This window comes from Denticeps clupeoides, chromosome 15, assembly GCF_900700375.1.
Source record: "Denticeps clupeoides chromosome 15, fDenClu1.1, whole genome shotgun sequence".
Classification (NCBI taxonomy): Eukaryota; Metazoa; Chordata; class Actinopteri; order Clupeiformes; family Denticipitidae; genus Denticeps; species Denticeps clupeoides.
The window spans coordinates 9133663-9153550 of record NC_041721.1 but is presented as its reverse complement, the minus strand read 5'-3'; the positions used below and the strand labels follow the sequence as shown (position 1 = coordinate 9153550).

Here is a 19888-nt window from a genome sequence, read left to right as displayed (position 1 = left end):
GTCTTCTTGATGTCGGGAATAATTATACACCAACAGCATTTGCTAAGCTGGTTTAAAACATGGTAGCTCTTCACATTTATTTCTGTTGATGTTATATCAGCAAACTACTGCAACTGTAAAACACGTGGGACAAAACTGGTTACATTTGTCAAAATATATTTGAATTTTATTTGCTTTGATCTAGGACCAGATTGTACGAATTCATTAATAACAAGTGATTAATGAATGATTGGATGGGATCTTGCCCTCAGGGTCGAGGATTCTCGAAAGCCATGACGGCCAGCGAGGCTGAGGCATTTGTGGGCGACAGTCGCTGCAACGTTACCATCCTGAACGATGATTACCTCTTCCTGGAGGCTCCGCTGGTCCGACCCACATCCCGAAGCAGGCGACAGCGAAGAGACACCACCGCCGACATGCTGGACCTCGTGGTGAGAGCCTAATGAATGAACCTAATGAATGACTCATTGCACCGGGGATATGATCTTTGCAGTGACAGGGTCACAATGGGGCTCATTATGGGTGGTAACTAGATCAGTAACTAGACCTCAGTTACCTGATTACTAGATTCGTAAAGCAAATGAATTGCAAATCTAATGAATATTTCATTATGTTTTAATAAAAAAACATGAGAAACACTTTTTAAAAACCACCGAAACAAATTTGTAAGCAGTGAAATATACGAAAGGAATAAGTACTATAGACATGAAATTTTTGTTTGCTGACCGATCATTTACTGCACAAGCTTGATCCGACCTGACCCTGATTAAAATGAAAGAAATTGAGTACAAACCTGACCTGGGCCAAGATTTAACCTCAGCATAGATACAATTCTGCGCTCCCCCCTCGGGCGGGCGTGGACCCCAGGTTGGGAACCACTGGTTTAATGGAACATCTGCTGTCGGGGATTCCTGATGCACCGAGGACTTTACAATAAATTGCCTTCAGCTAAAGCCATCTAAATGACACTCACTGATGGAGTCACAATACAAACTGAAAAATGATTGTGTTTTGTTTCCAGCTGTGAAGCAATTTGTCTAGTTCTGAACCAATTTATTTATGGTCTGACCCTAAAGTGACGCCAGGCTACCTACAGATTTATGGATGTCAGCCGGTGTTTCTGTGTGGTCTCTTTTTCCAGATTAAGTTTGGGAACGGTGAGTGGAAGGTTGGCTCAGTGGAATATTTGAAGCCTTATGAGGTCCCGCTCGCCATCATCATTCCCTCGGTCATCATTCCAATGTTGCTCTTCATCCTCGTGTCAGTCTACTGCTACAGGTATTCTACTAGCAGGTTCTCCTCAAGGTGCTGAGTGGAATGGCGGGGTATCAATGGTGTTTTTTTTTTTTTTTTTTTTTTTTTTTTTTTCGTGTTGTGTGTGTGTGTCCTTTGTCAGGAGGAAGAGTCAGCAGGCGGAGAGAGAGTATGAAAAAGTCAAGAGGCAGCTGGGCAATTTGGAGGAGAGCGTACGTGAGCGCTGCAAGAAGGAGTTCACAGGTGTGTGTGTGTGTGTGTGTGTGTGTGTTTGCTGAAATGTTCAAAAGATTTTTTTTTAAACAGCAAGCAGAGCGTTTGCATCTCATTAACAATACAATATGTTTGTTAATGACTAGAATTATGTCTATGTAGGATGTCTTGTGTATCTTGATATTGTACAGTAATTGTTAATTTGTCTAGCATAGAATATCTTAATATAGATGAAGTTTTCTTTCTGTGAGGAGAGCAATCAGTCCTGGATCATCAGTTAATTAAACATGCAACTTGATTGACAAGCTTGTCAGTCTAATCTGAATGTGGTATTTGTTGAAAAAGGTGAACATCTGTGAACATTTTAGCCCAGCAACAATCTACAGTGACAGCAAAGTGTACTGATACACTCCCCATAGCCTCTGTTTAGCCTTCTCAGAATCCATTTTCACGATCTCTCTCAAGATAATTAAAATGAATAATCTGACGGTGAGAATTGCAAATCAAAGTAAATTTAATTAATTAAATTAACGTTTATCAACAGCACTAATAACCTAAACAATTTTTTAAGCAGCAAATCATATAGAAAGGATAGGTACTATAGACTGAAGTCTGGCTCGGACCGATAATTACAGCTCTAGTCTGATGTAGTGACTGCTTCTGGCAGTGTAAATCCCTGCCATGGTGTCCCAAAATTTTGCCAGAATGTTGGCGTAGCAGCTCTGAATGAACATGCCTTAAATGCATTAATAGTTATGGTTATACAATTAAAGATGTAGAGTCGCTAAAGGTAATTACATACTCTTTAGGTACAAATGAACAGCATCACAGTGTGCATTAAGGCCATGTAATGACTGAGTGAATAGTTAAAGGTCCCCTATTATAGAAAACTCACAAAGTGAAATTTAACATTAACACTAGTTCCCCCAGCCTGTCTATGCTATGCAGTGGTCAAAATGGTGATATGTATAAAGAGTGCCTGGTTTTCTAAACTCTCGGTAAGACAATGATGTGTTTGTTAATTCTTGACACTCAGATGAGCTTTTCCTCCATTCCTGCTTCGTGTTTCGTGGCAGAAAGAACAGCTACTGGGCATGCGAGAATACGTGCCATGCCGCACAGCGTGAAACTCCTACTCAGAGCAGTGCTGTACTCAGATAAGGCAGCCACAGTCACTACTTTTTAACAAGAATTTTTATGCTGCCACCAGATATCACCAATCAATGTCATTATGATGTAATCAATTATGCTCTGCACTGCATTGATGCAGAATAGTCCACGTCTGCATTGTGATGCATCAATCATATGATTAATTTAATCACCCCTAACAGACAGTCATGACTTTCAAATGTGCAAAGCATTGCAGTTGCTCAGTGATTTAGATGTAAAAATGAGCACAAATGTATATACACAACAAATGGTTGTGTAACCAAAGCTGAACTTCAGAAAGAACTTCAGTTCTAGTATTGGGGGACCACTAAGACCTATATAAAAGCAAGAAAAAAAATTCATAATACGGGACCTTAAATAATTTTCCATATGTAACTATGAAGTAGGTTGTTAAATGTATTTGTAAAAAGGGGCTTTTTGTGTATCTGCAAATAATACAATTTCTTGACTATTGGACTTGATATCTGACTCCTGCTTTGACAGATTTAATGATAGAGATGGAAGACCATACTAGTGACTTGAGTGAAGCCCGGATCCCCTTCCTGGACTATAAGACCTATACAGACCGTGTCTTCTTCCTACCCTCTAAGGATGGTGCTAATGATGTCATGATCACTGGCAAGCTAGATATCCCAGAATCCCGCAGGACCATTGTGGCTCAAGCTCTCAACCAGTTCTCCAACCTGCTTAACAGCAAGACTTTCCTCATAAATGTAGGTCCTCACACACACACACACACACTCACGCACACACACAAACACACCTTTTTGTGTTCTTTTCCCAGAAAATAGAAGGAAAGACTGTTTCAATGTGAAAGATGAACCCTTTGTCCTTTAAACACATTAGTTAATGTGTTTTAACATATATTGTACCTTGCGATTAAGGATGTACTCCTTAATCGCAACCTTGCTTGTAAAACAACAAAACAATCCAACAATCGCATACACAGTGCTATAAAATGAATAATAAATTAAGGTTCCCAAAATGTTCAACAATTACAGCACTATATACATTTTTCACAGTAGAGCAGTACCAGCAAAACCCTGACTATATCTTCATGTGGTTTTTCAAAGGCACTGTAAACATAAAAGGGTACCTTTTTGAATCTTCTCTTCTTATATCGTACATCTGCCATTCTTAATTGGTAGTGATCATAGAAAAGGCTTCTTTGAGTGGAGCTAAGAACCGTTCCTCCTCTTTATGGCCCTAAAAGTAGTTGTATAAAAGCATGGAAGAGTTTTATCTGCTGCTGTTTCATTCTGACAAGAACATGACAGGACTGCAGATTTTTTTTAGCCATATATCCACAGCGGTTGGGCTTTTTCATGCAGAGAATGTGCATTGTGCTTAAACACATGTGCACTACTCAAAATAGGTTAGGGATATTGTTATTTGCATGAGTGCTTTTCCTATTTGCTTTGAATTTTAATGAAATAAGTAGAAATTCCCTTTGATATTACTAATAATGTATTGGAAGAAACACAATTTTTATTAGTTTAATATTCAGTGGCCAAAAAATTTGACTTGTAATGCCTGCTCATACCTCCTCCACCAAAGCAAACCCTGGGGACCATGTTGACCTCAGCATATTGCTCACCTCGCCTTCTTCAGCAATGCTGATGTGACGCTCATCAGTGAACAGGACGGTAGACTACTGCTGCATTGTCTGGGTCACATGGTCTTGTGCCCACTGCAAACTTTCACGGTGGTGTCTTGGTGTCAGTGGAGTCACCTGCATCGGTCGTCTGGCATTGCCATAACGATGTCTGAGTGCATAGGTCTCTAGGTACTTGTCATCGTTGCGGTCTGTCATGAACTCTGCCTGTAGTTCTGTGTCTTGATGCAAGTCTGCTGATGACCCTTTGAGACACCAAGTTCATAAGCAACATCTGACTTCTGGCCACTGACCAGAAGCCGCACCATGGCCAGGTGACGCTGCTTGTCCATTTAGTGACGTGTCTTCCTGTCTTCCTGGCTGTTTGAATGACGTACTGATCAAACCAGCGTTTTATATTCACAGAATGTTGAAATTGATGCCACATTGAGAAAGGTTGTCTCTTGGTATTGGCCCCAATATAAGGCACACCTGTAGACAATAAGACCATGTACATGTGTCTTTCACCCCAAAACAATTGCCTCCCTACCCCAAAAATGTCTGATATACTTGTGTATATATTTGTGTATATTTGTATATACATATGTGTTTTTTGCTCTGTCTCTCCTGTTCTACAGTTTATCCGCACACTAGAAGGTCGTCCTGACTTTAATGCACGGGCCAGGGTGTATTTTGCCTCCCTCCTGACGGTGGCGCTGCACGGGAAGTTGGAATACTACACAGACATCATGAGAACTCTGCTGCTGGAGCTGATGGAGGAGCATGTTCACAGCAAGAACCCCAAACTCATGCTGAGAAGGTAGGTGTGTGTGTGTGTGTGTGTGTGTGTGTGTGTGTGAGTAGAGAGAGAATGATGGACCCCATACTGATTTCAGCCTTGTCATCATAGTTTTTACTGAAGGCGGTGAAACATTGGCAACAACATCAGTCACACATTTTAAAAACATGAGCTGCAGTCTGAAAAGTTTAAAGAGTAATAAGACGTCCTGCGGTATGTCTGCAGGAGGTGTGCACACTTATGTGTGTGTTTAATTTGTTTCCTTTTTCCCCCCTCTGGTTTCTGTGGACAGGTCAGAGACTGTAGTTGAGAGGATGCTGTGCAACTGGATGTCCATCTGTCTGTACCAGTTTCTTAAGGTACGTTCAATCTTTAACAGCAGCCAGTAGACAGATCTTACCATTGTCCATCCATGCATTCTATTGTTATTATTAATATTATTATTAATGTCCTAGATGAAGAACTACCACTTCCGTTGTGATGACCTTGTCCTTTGCAGAAACTTCTTTCTACGACTAGTATGGTCATGGATTTGACACATCATGGATTTCACATGTATATTTTGGACGTGGTCATATAATTATCACAATATTTGAAGTAAATTTGCAGCAAAGATATTTATGATAGTCAAAATCCTTCTGTTCCCAATGAGCAGCGGTCATTTACAGGCTGCCTATTTGAAAGTGGGAATCATTAAATTACAGTAGTAGTGGCACAGTGAAAGTCAAAGCACAAAGGAAATCTCACAAATACCATACCTGCCGAACACTTTCATTTCATAAAAGTGATAACAAAAGTGACAGTCTGAGACCTGTGTTAAGGTTACATATCACCAGCCGTCCCCTCCCAATCACATGATTAATATTGAGCTTGACTTCCTGTGGGAATCCCACAGGAATCCTGTGACTCATGAAAAATTGTCAGCCTCTAATTTTCATCAGATGCTGACACCAAAAAACTGACACGTTTGGGCTTGTGTAGTTGCTCTGTGCGCTCGGGAACGCATGGCTAGGGAAATCATTAATAGTACACTTTAAAATTAAACCAAAACAATACATTTTACAAAAAACTAAACTGATTTTATTGTACACCTTGTCATTGTCATTTTTTTAGAAGACGTAAATAGCCTGCGGTGTTTAATAAGCCCTTATCCAAAGCAGTTTTGGGCTTTTGTCTTGCTGTTTCAGCTCAGAGGTTTCAGGCAACATGATTTCAGCCATTTCTGTTTTCTGACTCTTGTTGCTGACCCAAAATGTCTGTTATTTCTCAACGTCAGAAATTCCAAGCATCAGGGTTGGCCATTGCTGGCCGGTCAGACCTGTTGTACCTGTAATGTGAACCCATCACGCTGGGATATATAGTTCACACAGTCAGATTAAGGAAGGAACTTGTCTCTGTTGTGACTGTACAGCTTTTTATGAACATTTTACAAGCATTTGTTCATGTTATGATCCGTCAGGTATTGCTACAGTATCGTATCTGGTCCTCTGTAGCTGGAAATGTCTTTTTTTGCTAATTGACTTGCTTAAGGCTGGGATTAGTGTTGCTGTTGCTGCTGAAGTAGAAGCGGATTTAAATTGTAAAGCGAGCTGAGCTCAACAGAATGAATCCAGAACCTACCTTATCCAGAAAAGAAATTCTCTACACCAGTGGTTCCTAAAGCGGAGCGGGTGCATGGGGTTGTGGGTAAATTTGTTGAAAGCAATGAAAGCTGTTGGGGGCGATTAGCATTGTCCTTTTATTGTGAAACGTGACAGTCCTCAATCAAATAAAACAATTTCAATTTTTTCTGAGCCTCAAACATCTGTTCCACATGCTTTGGAGCAACCAGTCAAAGTAAACTGTCATCTTAGATATATTGTCCAGTATATAGAAAGACAAGATGACGAGGCTCCAGTTATAAAAAAGAATATACAGTACAGGCCAAACGTTTGGACACACCTTCTCATTCAATGTGTTTTTCTTTATTTTCATGACCATTTTCATTGGTAGATTCTCAATGAAGGCATCAAAACTATGAATGTGAAGTTATGTACTTCACAAAAAGTGGAGACCTGGCCTCCACAGTCACCGGACCTGAACCCAATCGAGATGGTTTGGGGTGCTAAACACCTCTGGGAACTCCTTCAAGACTGTTGGAAAACCATTTCAGGTGACGACCTCTTGAAGCTCATCGAGAGAATGCCAAGAGTGCAAAGCAGCAACCAGAGCAAATTTTGAAGAAACTAGAATATAAAACATGTTTTCAGTTATTTCACATTTTTTTTCTTAAGTACATAACTCCACATGTGTTCATTCATAGTTTTGATGCCTTCAGTGAGAATCTATCAATGTAAATGGTCATGAAAATAAAGAAAACACATTGAATGAGGTGTCCAAACTTTTGGCCTGTACTGTATATCCATATACTTTAGGCTAGAAGTAGGATACATATATGTAATTTTAATTCCTGAGAATGAGGTTGTTGTCCATAAAGCAGCATATTCATCACAGAGACAGTGATAGTGTAAAGTGCAGTTCAGTCATTTAACAGTCCGTGTTTGTGTGTGGAGGAGGGAGTGAATTCAGCAGTCTGAGGGCTGGTAGGAAAGTCTGGTGGATTGGGTGCCAATGCGGCGATGGCGTCAGCCAGATGGAAGGCATGAGAAGGGTCCCTCTTGGAGAAGCGCTTGTGGAAGATGCCCTGTGGTGGAGGGAGAGATGCTTTGACAGTCCATTTTAGCTGGTTTAGATCAATGACTCGACAGTTGCCAAAGCACACAGATATATATGCTCTTATGTTACACTAAATATGCTCTTATGTTACACTTTTTCTAGATGTTGGATCACTTCAAGTGAGAGGTTTGTGGCGGTCAGCTACAGTAAAGAATCTTGTAACTTTAGTAGGACGGAAGCATCATGAACAAGATTTCAGAGCGCTTTATATCTTATAGTCAATGCGGAGTAGAGAGTGGTTCACACCCCAAAAATATTCAGCCTGCAGTTTTCCTGTGGTCCAAAATGGATTAAAGCAACAATTCCACCTATATGGTACAGCTCTGCAGGCTATGCATTTCTAATGAGGTTGCCGGCAAGTGAATTTCTCAGATGTTAATGCAGTGTCAACGGTTTTAAGTCAGAAGAAATTTGGATTCCCCAGAAATCTAGCACTTCTTTTGCAAAACCAGAAAGCTTACGGAGAGCTATTTAGTGGCTTTATATTATGTAGTGTGTGTGTGTGTGTGTGTGTGTTTGTAATACTTTGTATGGGTTCATTCAGGACACGGCTGGGGAACCCCTCTATAAACTCTTCAAGGCCATCAAGCACCAGGTTGAAAAGGGCCCAGTTGATGCTAAACTGAAGAAAGCCAAGTATACCCTGAATGACACTGGGCTTCTGGGAGACGACGTGGAGTACTTTGTGTTGGTGAGTATCCCGCAATACTATTGGTACATTTACGGTGTTTGTCAGATGCCCTTATTCAGAGCAACTTACAGAGACTCGGGGGTTAAGTGTCAGGGACACAATGGTAGTAAGTGGACTTTCAACCTTCATAGGCGAGTGTTCTTCCATGCGAGTGTACATCCATGCATACAATGATGCTCTTTGAAGCCCTACCTGCACCCATCAGAGCTACTGCCACAGTGGTGCTTTCCTCATTCATTGTATTAAGTTTTGTTTTGACCAGACCACTTGAGGGGACTGAGACCAAATGTTGGTTGGTCTTTTAATTTGATGTCAGATGTGCTGACCAGAGAGCCAGAGTCTATAAAGCAACTAAAGAACCCATCACTGGCATGATAAAAACCTCTCCTAGACCGATTCCATGCCCTATAATCACATTCCCCACAGTAATCGACTTCTCCAAGAGAAGGATAGCCATCTCTGGGTTAACTGATTAAACCTTAAAGAATGCAGAATTTATCGACTCACACATGCAAACCGATGCCAGCCTCTTCAGTGCATTTTCAATTTTGGTAATTAGGCTGGTCTGGATGGTTTAGGCGAGGCAGAGAAATTCTTCTTTTTGTGCAAAGAAGCTAACTTATTTGTTACCATGAAGCATTTTAAAAATCCAGTCTGTACCCAGTCCAACATGAGAGGGTGAAAACATATGACGTCCAATTATGAGTATTTATAGAAAGCTGTTTTCATGGTGGTTTCACACCATTCACACACTGGGGCAGAGGTGGCCTAGCGTGTAAGGAAATGAACCCATAATCGGAAGGTTGCCGGTTCGAGTCCCGGACTGCCATGGTGCCACTGAGAACCTTGTACCGTCCCCACACGCCTTTCATGGCTGCCCACTACTCACCAAAGTTGATGGTTAAATGCAGAGGACACATTTTGTTGTGTGTGTTATACAATGACAATCACTTGTGACAGGTTTTCAGTGATTAGTAGTTTGCAATAACATTATTTGGCCAAAAGGGCTAAATAAATAATAACTATGGGTTGCAACAAGATATTTCTGTTCAACATTTCATTCACTTTTCATTCTTGAAATGGTGCTTTGAGGGTTCAGACACAAAAATGATGGGAAATTATTGGAAAACCAGTCACTTATATTGGTTTGAAGTATTTTAACAGTTTCTTGTCTGGCCTAATGAATCAAGTGAACAGTGAGTAAGTCTTTTCTGTATAGGGGTAATTGACTGGTGTCTATCTGTCCTAAGACTCTGCAGGTGCTGGTGCATGGGGAGGGGCCAGACGTGACTCCTGTGAAGGTCCTGAACTGTGACACAATCTCTCAAGTCAAGGAGAAGATTATTGAGCAGGTCTACAGGAACTTGCCATACTCACAGCGGCCCAAAGTGGAGAGCGTGGCTCTGGGTAAGAGAGAACCCATCATCGCAGCGTCTTTAAGCATCCAGTTACAAACGAACAGTTCAGCCATTAATGGTAATACTGCAGCAGTAGATTACACAATGGGAGCCAAGCGGATTTACAGAACATCAGGCATGAAAACAATGATCATGTTGAACCTAATAACATCAAATGCCATTCAGATAGTACAGGCAAGAGATAAGAGATCCAATGCGCAAAGTCTCAGAGTTTGAGTCCATGAGTTCGTTACCTAATTTTACTTTCCCATTTTTAGAGGCATCTGTTGGAATGCTATAGAACAATGGATAATAACGTTTCTGCATTTAGTCGTTTCAGAAACTTAATTAATTTTACTTTTTTTGTTTCATTTTATTTTAGGTTTTTTATATTGAACAGTTCATTGGATCATTTCTAATCCTTGTTTCATGGTTGCTCCACCATTATACAAATTTTATGAATAATTCTACAAATTCAACTGCACCTGATTTTCAGTATCTTAAATTCAGAAAGTTTAGGAATCTAATCAATTTAGACTGTTGACATTTCCATAAATCTGTTCAGAATTATTGCTATTTTTAAGATAGTTTTCAAAAGTCTGAGTAAGTCTGTAAGTCTTATTGACCATTAAATTGTGAATAATTTCACTTGAGTTACATGTCTCTGTGCAGCTCGTTGTTTAAGCAGCTGCTCAGTATCTTGCAGGCTACATTTCTTTCTGGGTGTGTACATATGCTTATGTTTCATATTGCACTGCCTGCCTCTGCCCCACAGAGTGGCGCCCTGGCTCCACAGGGCAGATCCTGTCAGACCTTGACCTGACCTCACAGAAGGAAGGACGCTGGAGGAGACTCAACACGCTAGCGCATTACAATGTGAGCTCCAGCTCTGCAGCCTGAGAACACTATTTTAACTGTTTATGAATTTCTCATGTGTTAAAAAAAGAGAAATTTAAACAAGCATGTAAATCAGTCAAAACACATTAAATGGCTTAAATGGGTCTGGATTGAAGTAGTCTTTGTACTGAATTCAGGTACGAGACAACGCCACCCTTGTCCTGTCCAGAGTGCTTCACACACAACAGTCAATTGATCAGAACCAGGACGCTCATGAGGAGAGTGAGTGTGCTTTTATTCTTCCTGCTGTATTACACTAGTGGTCTTCCACTCTTTCGTTTTCTTATCAGATATTTTTGTGTTTTGTGTGTGTACATACGTCAACATACATATTGGCTGGTGTTTTAAATAAATGATTGAAACTAAGAATGCTTTAAAAAATCTAAATACTTTCTTAACAATTTTCAACATGCAAAGGGAGCAAACAAAGCAGAATCCAAATCAAATAATTATTTGGTGTTGCTTGCCTTTGCCTTCAAACAAGCAGCATTTAATATTTCAGGTACACTGACACAAAGTCAGGGATTTTGTAGGATTATATCTATATGAGATTTTTTACTGAAACGGAAAAAACACATTTTTAAAACTGTTAAAAATGGATTCATGACTGGTCACGTGGCAACAAGACACAAGGTAGTTGCATCAGCAAGTGCATTCGAGATTCTTGGATTCATGATTTAAGATTTTTAGCAGTCATGTGTATAGCTATAGCAGTAAAACATTCATCCTGTTTTTGCTGTTGACAGTTTGCTGAATAAAGGAAAAGAAAATTATAAAGTGAAGAGATTGTCATTGTGATGCACAGCACATGGTGCACACAGAGAAATGTGTCGTCTGCATTTAACCCATCACCCTTAGTGAGTGTGGGGACTGTGCTTTGCTCAGTGGCACCTTGGTGGATTGGGATTCGAACAACCTTCGGCAACCTTCTGAATACGGGTCCACTTCCTTAACCGCTAGGCCACCACTGCCTCTAAATATATAAATATAATAAAAGAGGGATTTAGATAGTATGGAGGACATAAGACACAGAGACATAATCACTAAGAAAACATTTTAGCGTTTGGAACAGGCTGTTGCTTGGATGTGATTTGTCCTTAATAACCTTGATTGCCTTGGTCCTACATTTCTTGATTTTACTTCTAGGTTGTTCATAATTCTCACCAAACTTTTCCACTCGTATGTTTGGATGGATGGATGGATGGATGGATGGATGGATGGCCAAGATCAAGTGTAGTATTTGTTCTTATCAGTTTAATATCTGATACGTCCCCCAGCGGGGGACTACATATTAAGCACATTTTTAGAACAGGGAGTTGGCAAAGGGGCTTCCTCATTCCGCTCCACGCATCAACCAGGTATTGCAGTGCCTCTGGGAGCGGTGCACTTTCTATTAGGGCAGTGGTGGCCTAGCGGTTAAGGAAGCGGCCCTGTAATCAGAAGGTTGCAGGTTTGAGTCCCAATCCGCCAAGGTGCCATTGAGCAAAGCACCGTCCCCACATACTGCTCCCCGGGCGCCTGTCATGCCTGTCAACTGCTCACTCAGGGCAATTGGTTAAATTCAGAGGACAAATTTCACTGTGTGCACCCTGTGCTGTGCTGCTGTGTATCACAAGTGACAATCACTTCACTTTATGTATGTATATTAAATATACAACTGTGTTTCTTGTTCAGGAAATGCCCTGCTGGAGGACGATAAGGTTTTCCATCTGGTGCGGTCAGCTGATGACATGGAGGAGGTGAAGTCAAAGAGAGGCAGCATAAAGGACAAGGCCACAACTAAAGCAATCACTGAGATCTACCTGACCAGACTGCTGTCCGTGAAGGTATAAATTGACCATCACACACTCACACGTGCATTATAGACATAGAAAGGTCTCAGTTGTGAGACACACACACATTACATTCTGTCCCACACCTAAGTGTATGAGAACAGACAATGAATAATTCAGGTATCTGAATAAAACAGCCATGATAGCAGCGCTGCAGCACTGAATTTTAATGCAGCACAAATTCGAACGCAAATCTCATTAGATCAGGAGAGACCCAAATTCATGACAGTGTGAGAAGGTTCAGCACATGATGCTCAGCATGAGAATGAGTTTGAACTCACCATTTGTGTTTTGCACGTCTCACAGGGTACGCTTCAGCAGTTTGTGGATGATTTCTTCCGAAGTGTGTTGTGTTCGGGCGCGGTGGTCCCGCCTGCTGTGAAGTATTTCTTCGACTTCCTAGACGAGCAGGCACAGAAACATGACATCGTTGACGAGGAGACCATCCATATCTGGAAGACTAACAGGTACATACATACATACATACATGTGTACATACGCACACCAGCTGTGTGTATATTAGGGGTGTGTAATTGATTTTATAGTTATATATTTTATAGATTTTATGTCACCATGCAGGACCCTCTTTTATGAGCCTAGTTGGTTCGGAATTCAACAGCAAGATAATGAGCCAAATCCAAGCTATGCCAGAACATTGACTAAAGTTCCCATTTGCCTGGAATGCAAAGCATGATTATTATATATAAAATACTTCAAATACTTAGATATAAAATACTTCAGTTGTTGTTGTTTTCAGTTTTCAGTGTACAGTGAGACATTAAACTGCTAGAATTTTAGCAAAAAAAAAGGGAAAGATTTGAATCTTTGACCAATTGTGTATACTTTCAAAAGGTTTCCCTTTAACTCATCTTTTGAAATGCACTTTTTAAGTAAAATTTCTTGCCATAAATTTTTATTCTTTATAAATATAGTATTAAATAGAGAAATACAGAAAGCTTACACAAGCTTACACAAGCTACACAATCTTTTATTTATTTTTTATTACCTGACCGCATCTCTCACTTGTGATTGATGCATGCTCCTTCACTCTCTCTCCTTTACACTCACTCACATTTTCTGAGCGTGATGAGATATTTACATGTCTTAGGTAACACCTGCGAGTCTCAGGAGGGCCCTCACTCTCACTTCCTCTCCGGTAAATTATTTATTCTCTGCCAGGCAAGAGAAACGTGAGGTTTGTTCTAAAGCCAAAGCGAACAGGTGAAAACTGGAGCAGATTAGAGATGTTCAAGAAATCAGGAAAAACCAAATTACTTCTGTCTCACACACACCGTGAGAGAGAGACACGCACACACACAAATCCTTACATAGAGAGAGAGAGAGAGAGACCCCTATACAGACACTACAGAATAACTGCCCATTTACAACCAACACGACCTGCTGTTGGTTTCTGAAAACTCAGTGATGGGTGGAGGGTGGGTGATGGGTGATATAAACAGCATTTAATCAGTTTTATGAGGTTGAAACTGGTCAAATGAATATATTTATCTCTGCACAATTAAATGTCCATTATTTATTGATGGGGAAGGGAATATGATGATTTTTACATCATTCATGTTGTAAAATTTTACTTACCACCTACCTAAACATTGTTACTGCCCATGTAGACCCATTCCCTCATGGCAGCACCCTCTTTCAGCATGATAATGGTTCATGAATGGAATATTGCAATCTGATCAGACTACTCCTGATTCAGTTTCTTTCTAGTGTAAAATTAAAGATGTCCTCGGGATCTACTCAAGAAAGACACTCATGGTAGTTATCTGTACCTTGAAGAAGAGAAACTATCAGTTATGAACATGGTCTTAATATGTTTAAAAAAAAAAAAAAAAAAAAAAGAAGTAAAGTTCATAATCTGAGGAGCCCTGTGACTGGCAGCTCCCATGCTCACTACTTGGTCATTGTGGGAATCAAATTCAGAACAGTGTTTTCACTTGACCATTGACTGGCCAACAAGTCCCACACATCCATTGAGAAATAAGGCCTAAGCAAGATTGATATATTTTTTTTTTTTTTGTATTTGTCTCTGAATCGTAATTGTGTGTACCTTCTTTCTCTCTTCAGTCTCCCGCTGCGGTTCTGGGTGAACATTCTGAAGAATCCTCACTTCATCTTCGATGTGCATGTGACCGAGGTGGTGGATGCCTCACTTTCTGTAATTGCTCAGACCTTCATGGACGCCTGCACCAAGACCGAGCACAAGCTCAGCAGGGTGAGCTTTCTTTCTCCTCCTCACACCCCCTTATTGGTAGTTCTTAACTAACCTGAGGCTAGGAAATGTTGTTACTCCACACTGACCTCTGATGTCCTCTGAATGTCCTGGCAGCCTGATGTCATGGAATGATTTTAATATCAATTTATATTAAAACTGCATTTCTCAACCACAGGAATCGCCCAGCAACAAGTTACTCTATGCAAAAGAGATCCCCACATATAAGAAGATGGTGGAAGAGTGAGTGATGTTTTTTTTTTCCATATGCAGAATAGGACAAGACAAAGCAATTTCAACTTATCTATGTGTAACCTTGCAATTTTGTCCAAATTTTTGTGCAAGATGCATCAATAAGCATGCACACAGGAAGGGAGCTTAATGTGATTCCCCATTACACCTTTTTTTTTTTTTTTTTTTTTATTCAACAAGGCTGTTGAATCATTATGAATTCCATAGTATTTGATTAATCATGCAATTCTAAACTAGGTTTAAAACATTTGTTTGTATTAACATATATTAATAATTGTACATACAAATATAGTTCATGTTATGGATAGGGTACATGGCATGCTATCTATATGGTCCTTAACATCTAACAAAAGCTATTTCCATTTGTATTAGTTTGGCAAGATACAGTATAAGTGTGATAATCCTCTCAGCTGATTATCTCCTGCCTGGTTGTGCTGAATGTAGATGTTGTGTTTTGTTTTTGTTTTTTCATAAAAATTCTGCTCTTCTCTCCTCTGTAGTTATTACAAGGGCATCAGACAGATGGTACAAGTTAGCGACCAGGACATGAACACACATCTTGCTGAAATATCACGTGTAAGTGTGTGGGGATGTGAGAGATGCATATGGATATTTGCACTGAACGTGGGGCTTATTTGCAAGTGTAAAGGTCAAAGTCATTCTCAGGATTTACATAAACAGATAAATCAGGAAAAAAAGAAACTTAATTACCATTTTTTGGTCTAATATAATTCTTTGTCACCCAGAACATGATTATTTAATGATGTGTTTAGAAACAGTTTATAATTGAGAGGAGCCTGATGATTGACTGAATAATTTAGGCCCTCATCAATAAATCGCATATGCAAACATCATTAAAGCTACTAGCTAACAACATCATGAAAAGTCTTCTGTTTTAATGTTAATACCTTGTTTCCTGCTTCAGTCTCATACAGACAAGTTGAACACTCAAGTGGCTCTGCACCAGCTGTACCAGTACGCCAGTAAATACTACGATGGGGTATGTTTCTCTCTCTCTCATATATATATCAGTTTCAAACCCTTCTCTGCAAGCCAAGTTCATCTGCATGCTCCGTCTGTCGTTCACAGATCATATCGTCTCTGGATGAAGACCCGGCGGCACAAAGTAGACAGCTGACACTGCGTTTGCAGCAGATAGCTGCAGCGCTAGAGAACAAAGTCACCGACCTTTAACGCGCTGGGAAAGGAGTGAGGGTCATGGTCGGGAAGAGCAAGAAAAGGCGGAGCAGACTGACAAACTTGCTGTAGGAGACTTCCCCCTCCTCGAGAAACAGGAAGATGTTCTGACTGACAGGCCCACCCATCTTCTCCTTTTCTGGTGCCAAGTGGCACTGTGACCTTTAATGAACCTGCAGAGACTCTTTAAAGAGCAACGGGACTCCTGAAGATGGACTCCAGCCGAATCCTTGCTTCATTCCAGTCTCAGCCAGGCGTCAGGTGTTTAATTCCTTTGTTCCTGTGTAGATCGTGAGACATGATAGTGTTGTATGTAAATATATATTTTTACAAGGTGTATGCAAGAATATGTACGCGAAAAAGCACACAACCTGTAGCACCAATGACCAGCCCCGCCCATCTGTTTCGCAGCTCATCTCTACACAGGGGAATTAGGACTGCAGAAATATGATGTGAAATAGGTCACACAAGTTTTTTATTTTTTATTTTTTTAATTCATTTTTTTTATTTTATTTTATTTTTTTTTTAAGATTCATGCAGTGGTATGGTTGTGGAAAGGACTGGCCTCAGCAGTGTTGGGGGCCAGCTCTCTCCTGGGTCTGTTATTCATGTTAGTCAAGGCGGTTTCTGGACCAAGAGCTAAATTCCAGCCTGGAGGTTTTGTGGCTAAATTAGCACTAGATGCTATTTTGCAACAGAACGAACCAATTGGACAAAGCTCCAGATTACACAGCTGTGGCCCTCCTCTGCTTTGTGTCTATAGTGCTGATATTACATCAACTGTACTGCATTTATATTGTTGTCTTATTAAAATATATATATATATTTTTTTGGTCTGTCCACACACTGGCTGCAGGTCATCTGCCTTATTTTAGCGTACAGCCAATGTGGGCGTGTTTACAGACTCATAAAAAAAAAAAATCACTCAAGTACCCAATGCCTGCTTTTAATTTTGGATTATGAAACCTGCCAGTTTGATTTTGGGCACTTTGGACAGGTTACCACTTTTAATGTGTCACACTGTTTAATTGAGATGCTGACATTTATCTGTAATAGTTATTTTATTGCCAAAAGTTGGTGGTAATTTTTTTTTTTTTTCATGTATGGTACGCCAAAAATTGTAAGTTTAACACTCAAAACGCAAGAAATCATGCTGTTTTTGAATCATATGGTACTTTGTGGTGTTTTATGCCTTTTATGAGCAGCCAGCTCATTTTTTATTTTTTTGGTCTATGTGAGTCTCTCACCAAAGTTTCTGTTCACTATTTTTGTCTTGTTGAATAGTTACTGAAGCTTTGGCACATTCCAGTGAATAAAAGAAAATGCTTAAATCCATTAAAATTAAAAACAAAAGGTGCAGCGAAAAGTTAGTTGATGTCAATGATGCCAATGTGCGGTTTTCTCTTCCCTCTTGCTCTCCGAGTGGTTGATCTTGTAGTTTATGAAAGTGTAGTTATTGCCATTGTGAAGCACAGCACACGGTGACCCAACGAAATGTGTGCCCTGCATTTAACAATCACCCTTTGTGAGCAGTGGGCAGTCATGACAGGCGCCCAGGGAGCAGTGTGTGGCGACAGTGCTTTGGCACCAATCCCGAACCGGCAACCTTCCGATTATGGTCTCATTTCCTTATGTTTTAACATTCACAGTGTTTCTAAACATGATAATTAAGCTGGTATGGTAATGATCATTTCATGTGAATGGGCGCTATTTTCAAACTGGCCCAATAAGGTGAAAGGCAGCATCAGGATTTTCATAAATAACAAGTGGTTCAAAATGTAATCAATTTTATAAAAATCTTAGCCAGCAAGCCCCATGTTTAGTGTGCAGTGCTGCTTTTAGTCCCAGTTTGAAAATAGTGCCTAATGTAATCTAGTTAATATCCCAACATCTCAAAAAGTAGATTGGAAAATGGAATTCTGTGTAATTCAGAGCACCAGTGTGTTGAATGTTCAGAGGCTGGAGGTGCCAGGCCTCGGTTTAACTGGCGCAGCAGTGGATGCCTTCGAATGCCTCAATTTTCACTCTCGCACAACAGCGCCACGGCTCGTCTGTTACCAGCTTTTGTTTTTTTGCCTCTAGTCACCAAGTGCCTCCTGGAATATGTAGTAATAATGAGCGTAAGCACGATGGCAGGGCAAGGCAGGAGAAAAGTGATGAAAACTGAGTATAAAATACTGGTGAGTCAGCTTTGATCTTGTACAGTAATCTGATATTCATGAGTGTGCCAATTTTGTGAATTCTGGGCCAAACCTATAAATATTTCCATCAGGTCTTTTTTCCCTACATCCTTATTAGGGCCAAGAAAGACTTGAGTCAATTTTTTTTTTTTTTTTTTTTTTTTTTTTGTGGAACATCTCATTTAAGAGATTAAAATAACGGCAATATAGCAATTTCTTGAGTCAACAATTCTCCCAATTATATATAATTTATAATTGGTTTGGTGATTAAAAAAATTGGCACATTATTATATCGGACTTTTGGTCAGTGGAGTCAGAAGAATCTATTTTTAAAAAGAATTAAATCTGATGGTTTTATTTGAAAAGAACATTGACCGGCTCTGACATTACACATTCCCAATATATCAGAGGTAATTATGTGTGAAATTTGAATAAGGCTGCGTAAGTGTACCGTCATACCCCCAACTTCTGCCACTTTTGGCGTGTCACGGCCTTGTGTCTGTCTGACCTGGTGTGGTTTGGAGATACTGTAGGATCTCAATCAAACGAAAATGGATTCTTTTTTATCCAGACTTGACTGTGATGTTATCAGACATCTTTGCCCCAAATGTGAGAGATTTGTAAGTCTGTGGTCCGATTTGCCCCTGAGTGAAGTCTGGTGTGGGTGTGTGTCCATGCTGGTTTGTAATGCAGTGTTTTGAACATCCAGCTCCAGACGCTTTGAGTGTTTTTACATGAACATTAATATGAAATTGAAGCCCCCTGCCAGCGGCTTGTAAAGCTTGTATGGACCTGTTAACATTATACCACGAAATGCTTCTGAGATCAAAATAAAGAAACAGAAAAACAGATGAAAGAGGGATCAGTTCTTGTCTTGTTTTCCACCAGAGGCAGGGAAGGAGGAGATGAGAAATCTCCTTTAACCGAGTCTCTGTGTGATAAGCTGTGAGTGTGGGAGCTCATCTGCTGCAGTCCATTTATACACTGGTTCAAATGCACCAACTGGTGCTTTAGGGTGTGAACACCAACCGGTTGGTGACAGGTCACATGACTGGACCGACTGCTGACTGAACACCATGCCAGTGGGACCAGAGATGGAGTCAAGCAAATGATTGGATCAAACTAAAATAATAAATCTTGTTTAATCTGAAACTGGCTTGTCTTTTTTTTGTTTTTGTTCCACACCCATTTCTGCATTTGTTTGAGGCCCTGAAATGAACAAATTAACAATGTCTGGAAGCCATAAATGCTTGCATTGCAGCCACCTGCAGGCCAGCAGGTGCATTTACATCTGGAGACCAAGATTCAGTGTGGAGAGCAGTGGGATTGTCCGACATATGTCTGTGTCGAAAGAGGACGGGCAGAGATGTGTGTCAGTTGCTTTTAGTCTCTCCCCGCTCACTCTCTTAATTTTACAGGATGGGCAAACTTAAGAGTCGCTCTCCGATCAGCACAGACATAGTTAGT

At 40.3% G+C, this 19888-nt stretch overlaps 1 protein-coding gene and 1 pseudogene across 2 annotated transcripts in view; both read left to right on the top strand.

The window, feature by feature from the left end:
* LOC114764629 (plexin-B2-like) overlaps positions 1–19498 on the top strand; it is an 86828-nt gene extending 67330 nt beyond the window's left edge. The window contains exons 21-37 of one of the 2 annotated variants that reach the window (XM_028954417.1): positions 252–431; positions 1142–1278; positions 1397–1497; positions 3121–3350; positions 4870–5051; positions 5323–5389; positions 8290–8436; positions 9687–9843; positions 10609–10709; positions 10868–10952; positions 12405–12556; positions 12869–13029; positions 14648–14795; positions 14971–15035; positions 15545–15620; positions 15970–16044; positions 16134–19498. In XM_028954417.1, coding sequence (XP_028810250.1) covers positions 252–431; positions 1142–1278; positions 1397–1497; positions 3121–3350; positions 4870–5051; positions 5323–5389; positions 8290–8436; positions 9687–9843; positions 10609–10709; positions 10868–10952; positions 12405–12556; positions 12869–13029; positions 14648–14795; positions 14971–15035; positions 15545–15620; positions 15970–16044; positions 16134–16238 — 2169 coding nt within the window. In that variant the 3' untranslated portion in view covers positions 16239–19498. The remainder of the gene's footprint in view (positions 1–251; positions 432–1141; positions 1279–1396; positions 1498–3120; positions 3351–4869; positions 5052–5322; positions 5390–8289; positions 8437–9686; positions 9844–10608; positions 10710–10867; positions 10953–12404; positions 12557–12868; positions 13030–14647; positions 14796–14970; positions 15036–15544; positions 15621–15969; positions 16045–16133) is intronic. The other variant, XM_028954416.1, reaches the window with a different exon arrangement.
* On the top strand, positions 11944–12122 carry LOC114765427 (uncharacterized; annotated as a pseudogene).
* Positions 19499–19888: the final 390 nt, after the last annotated feature.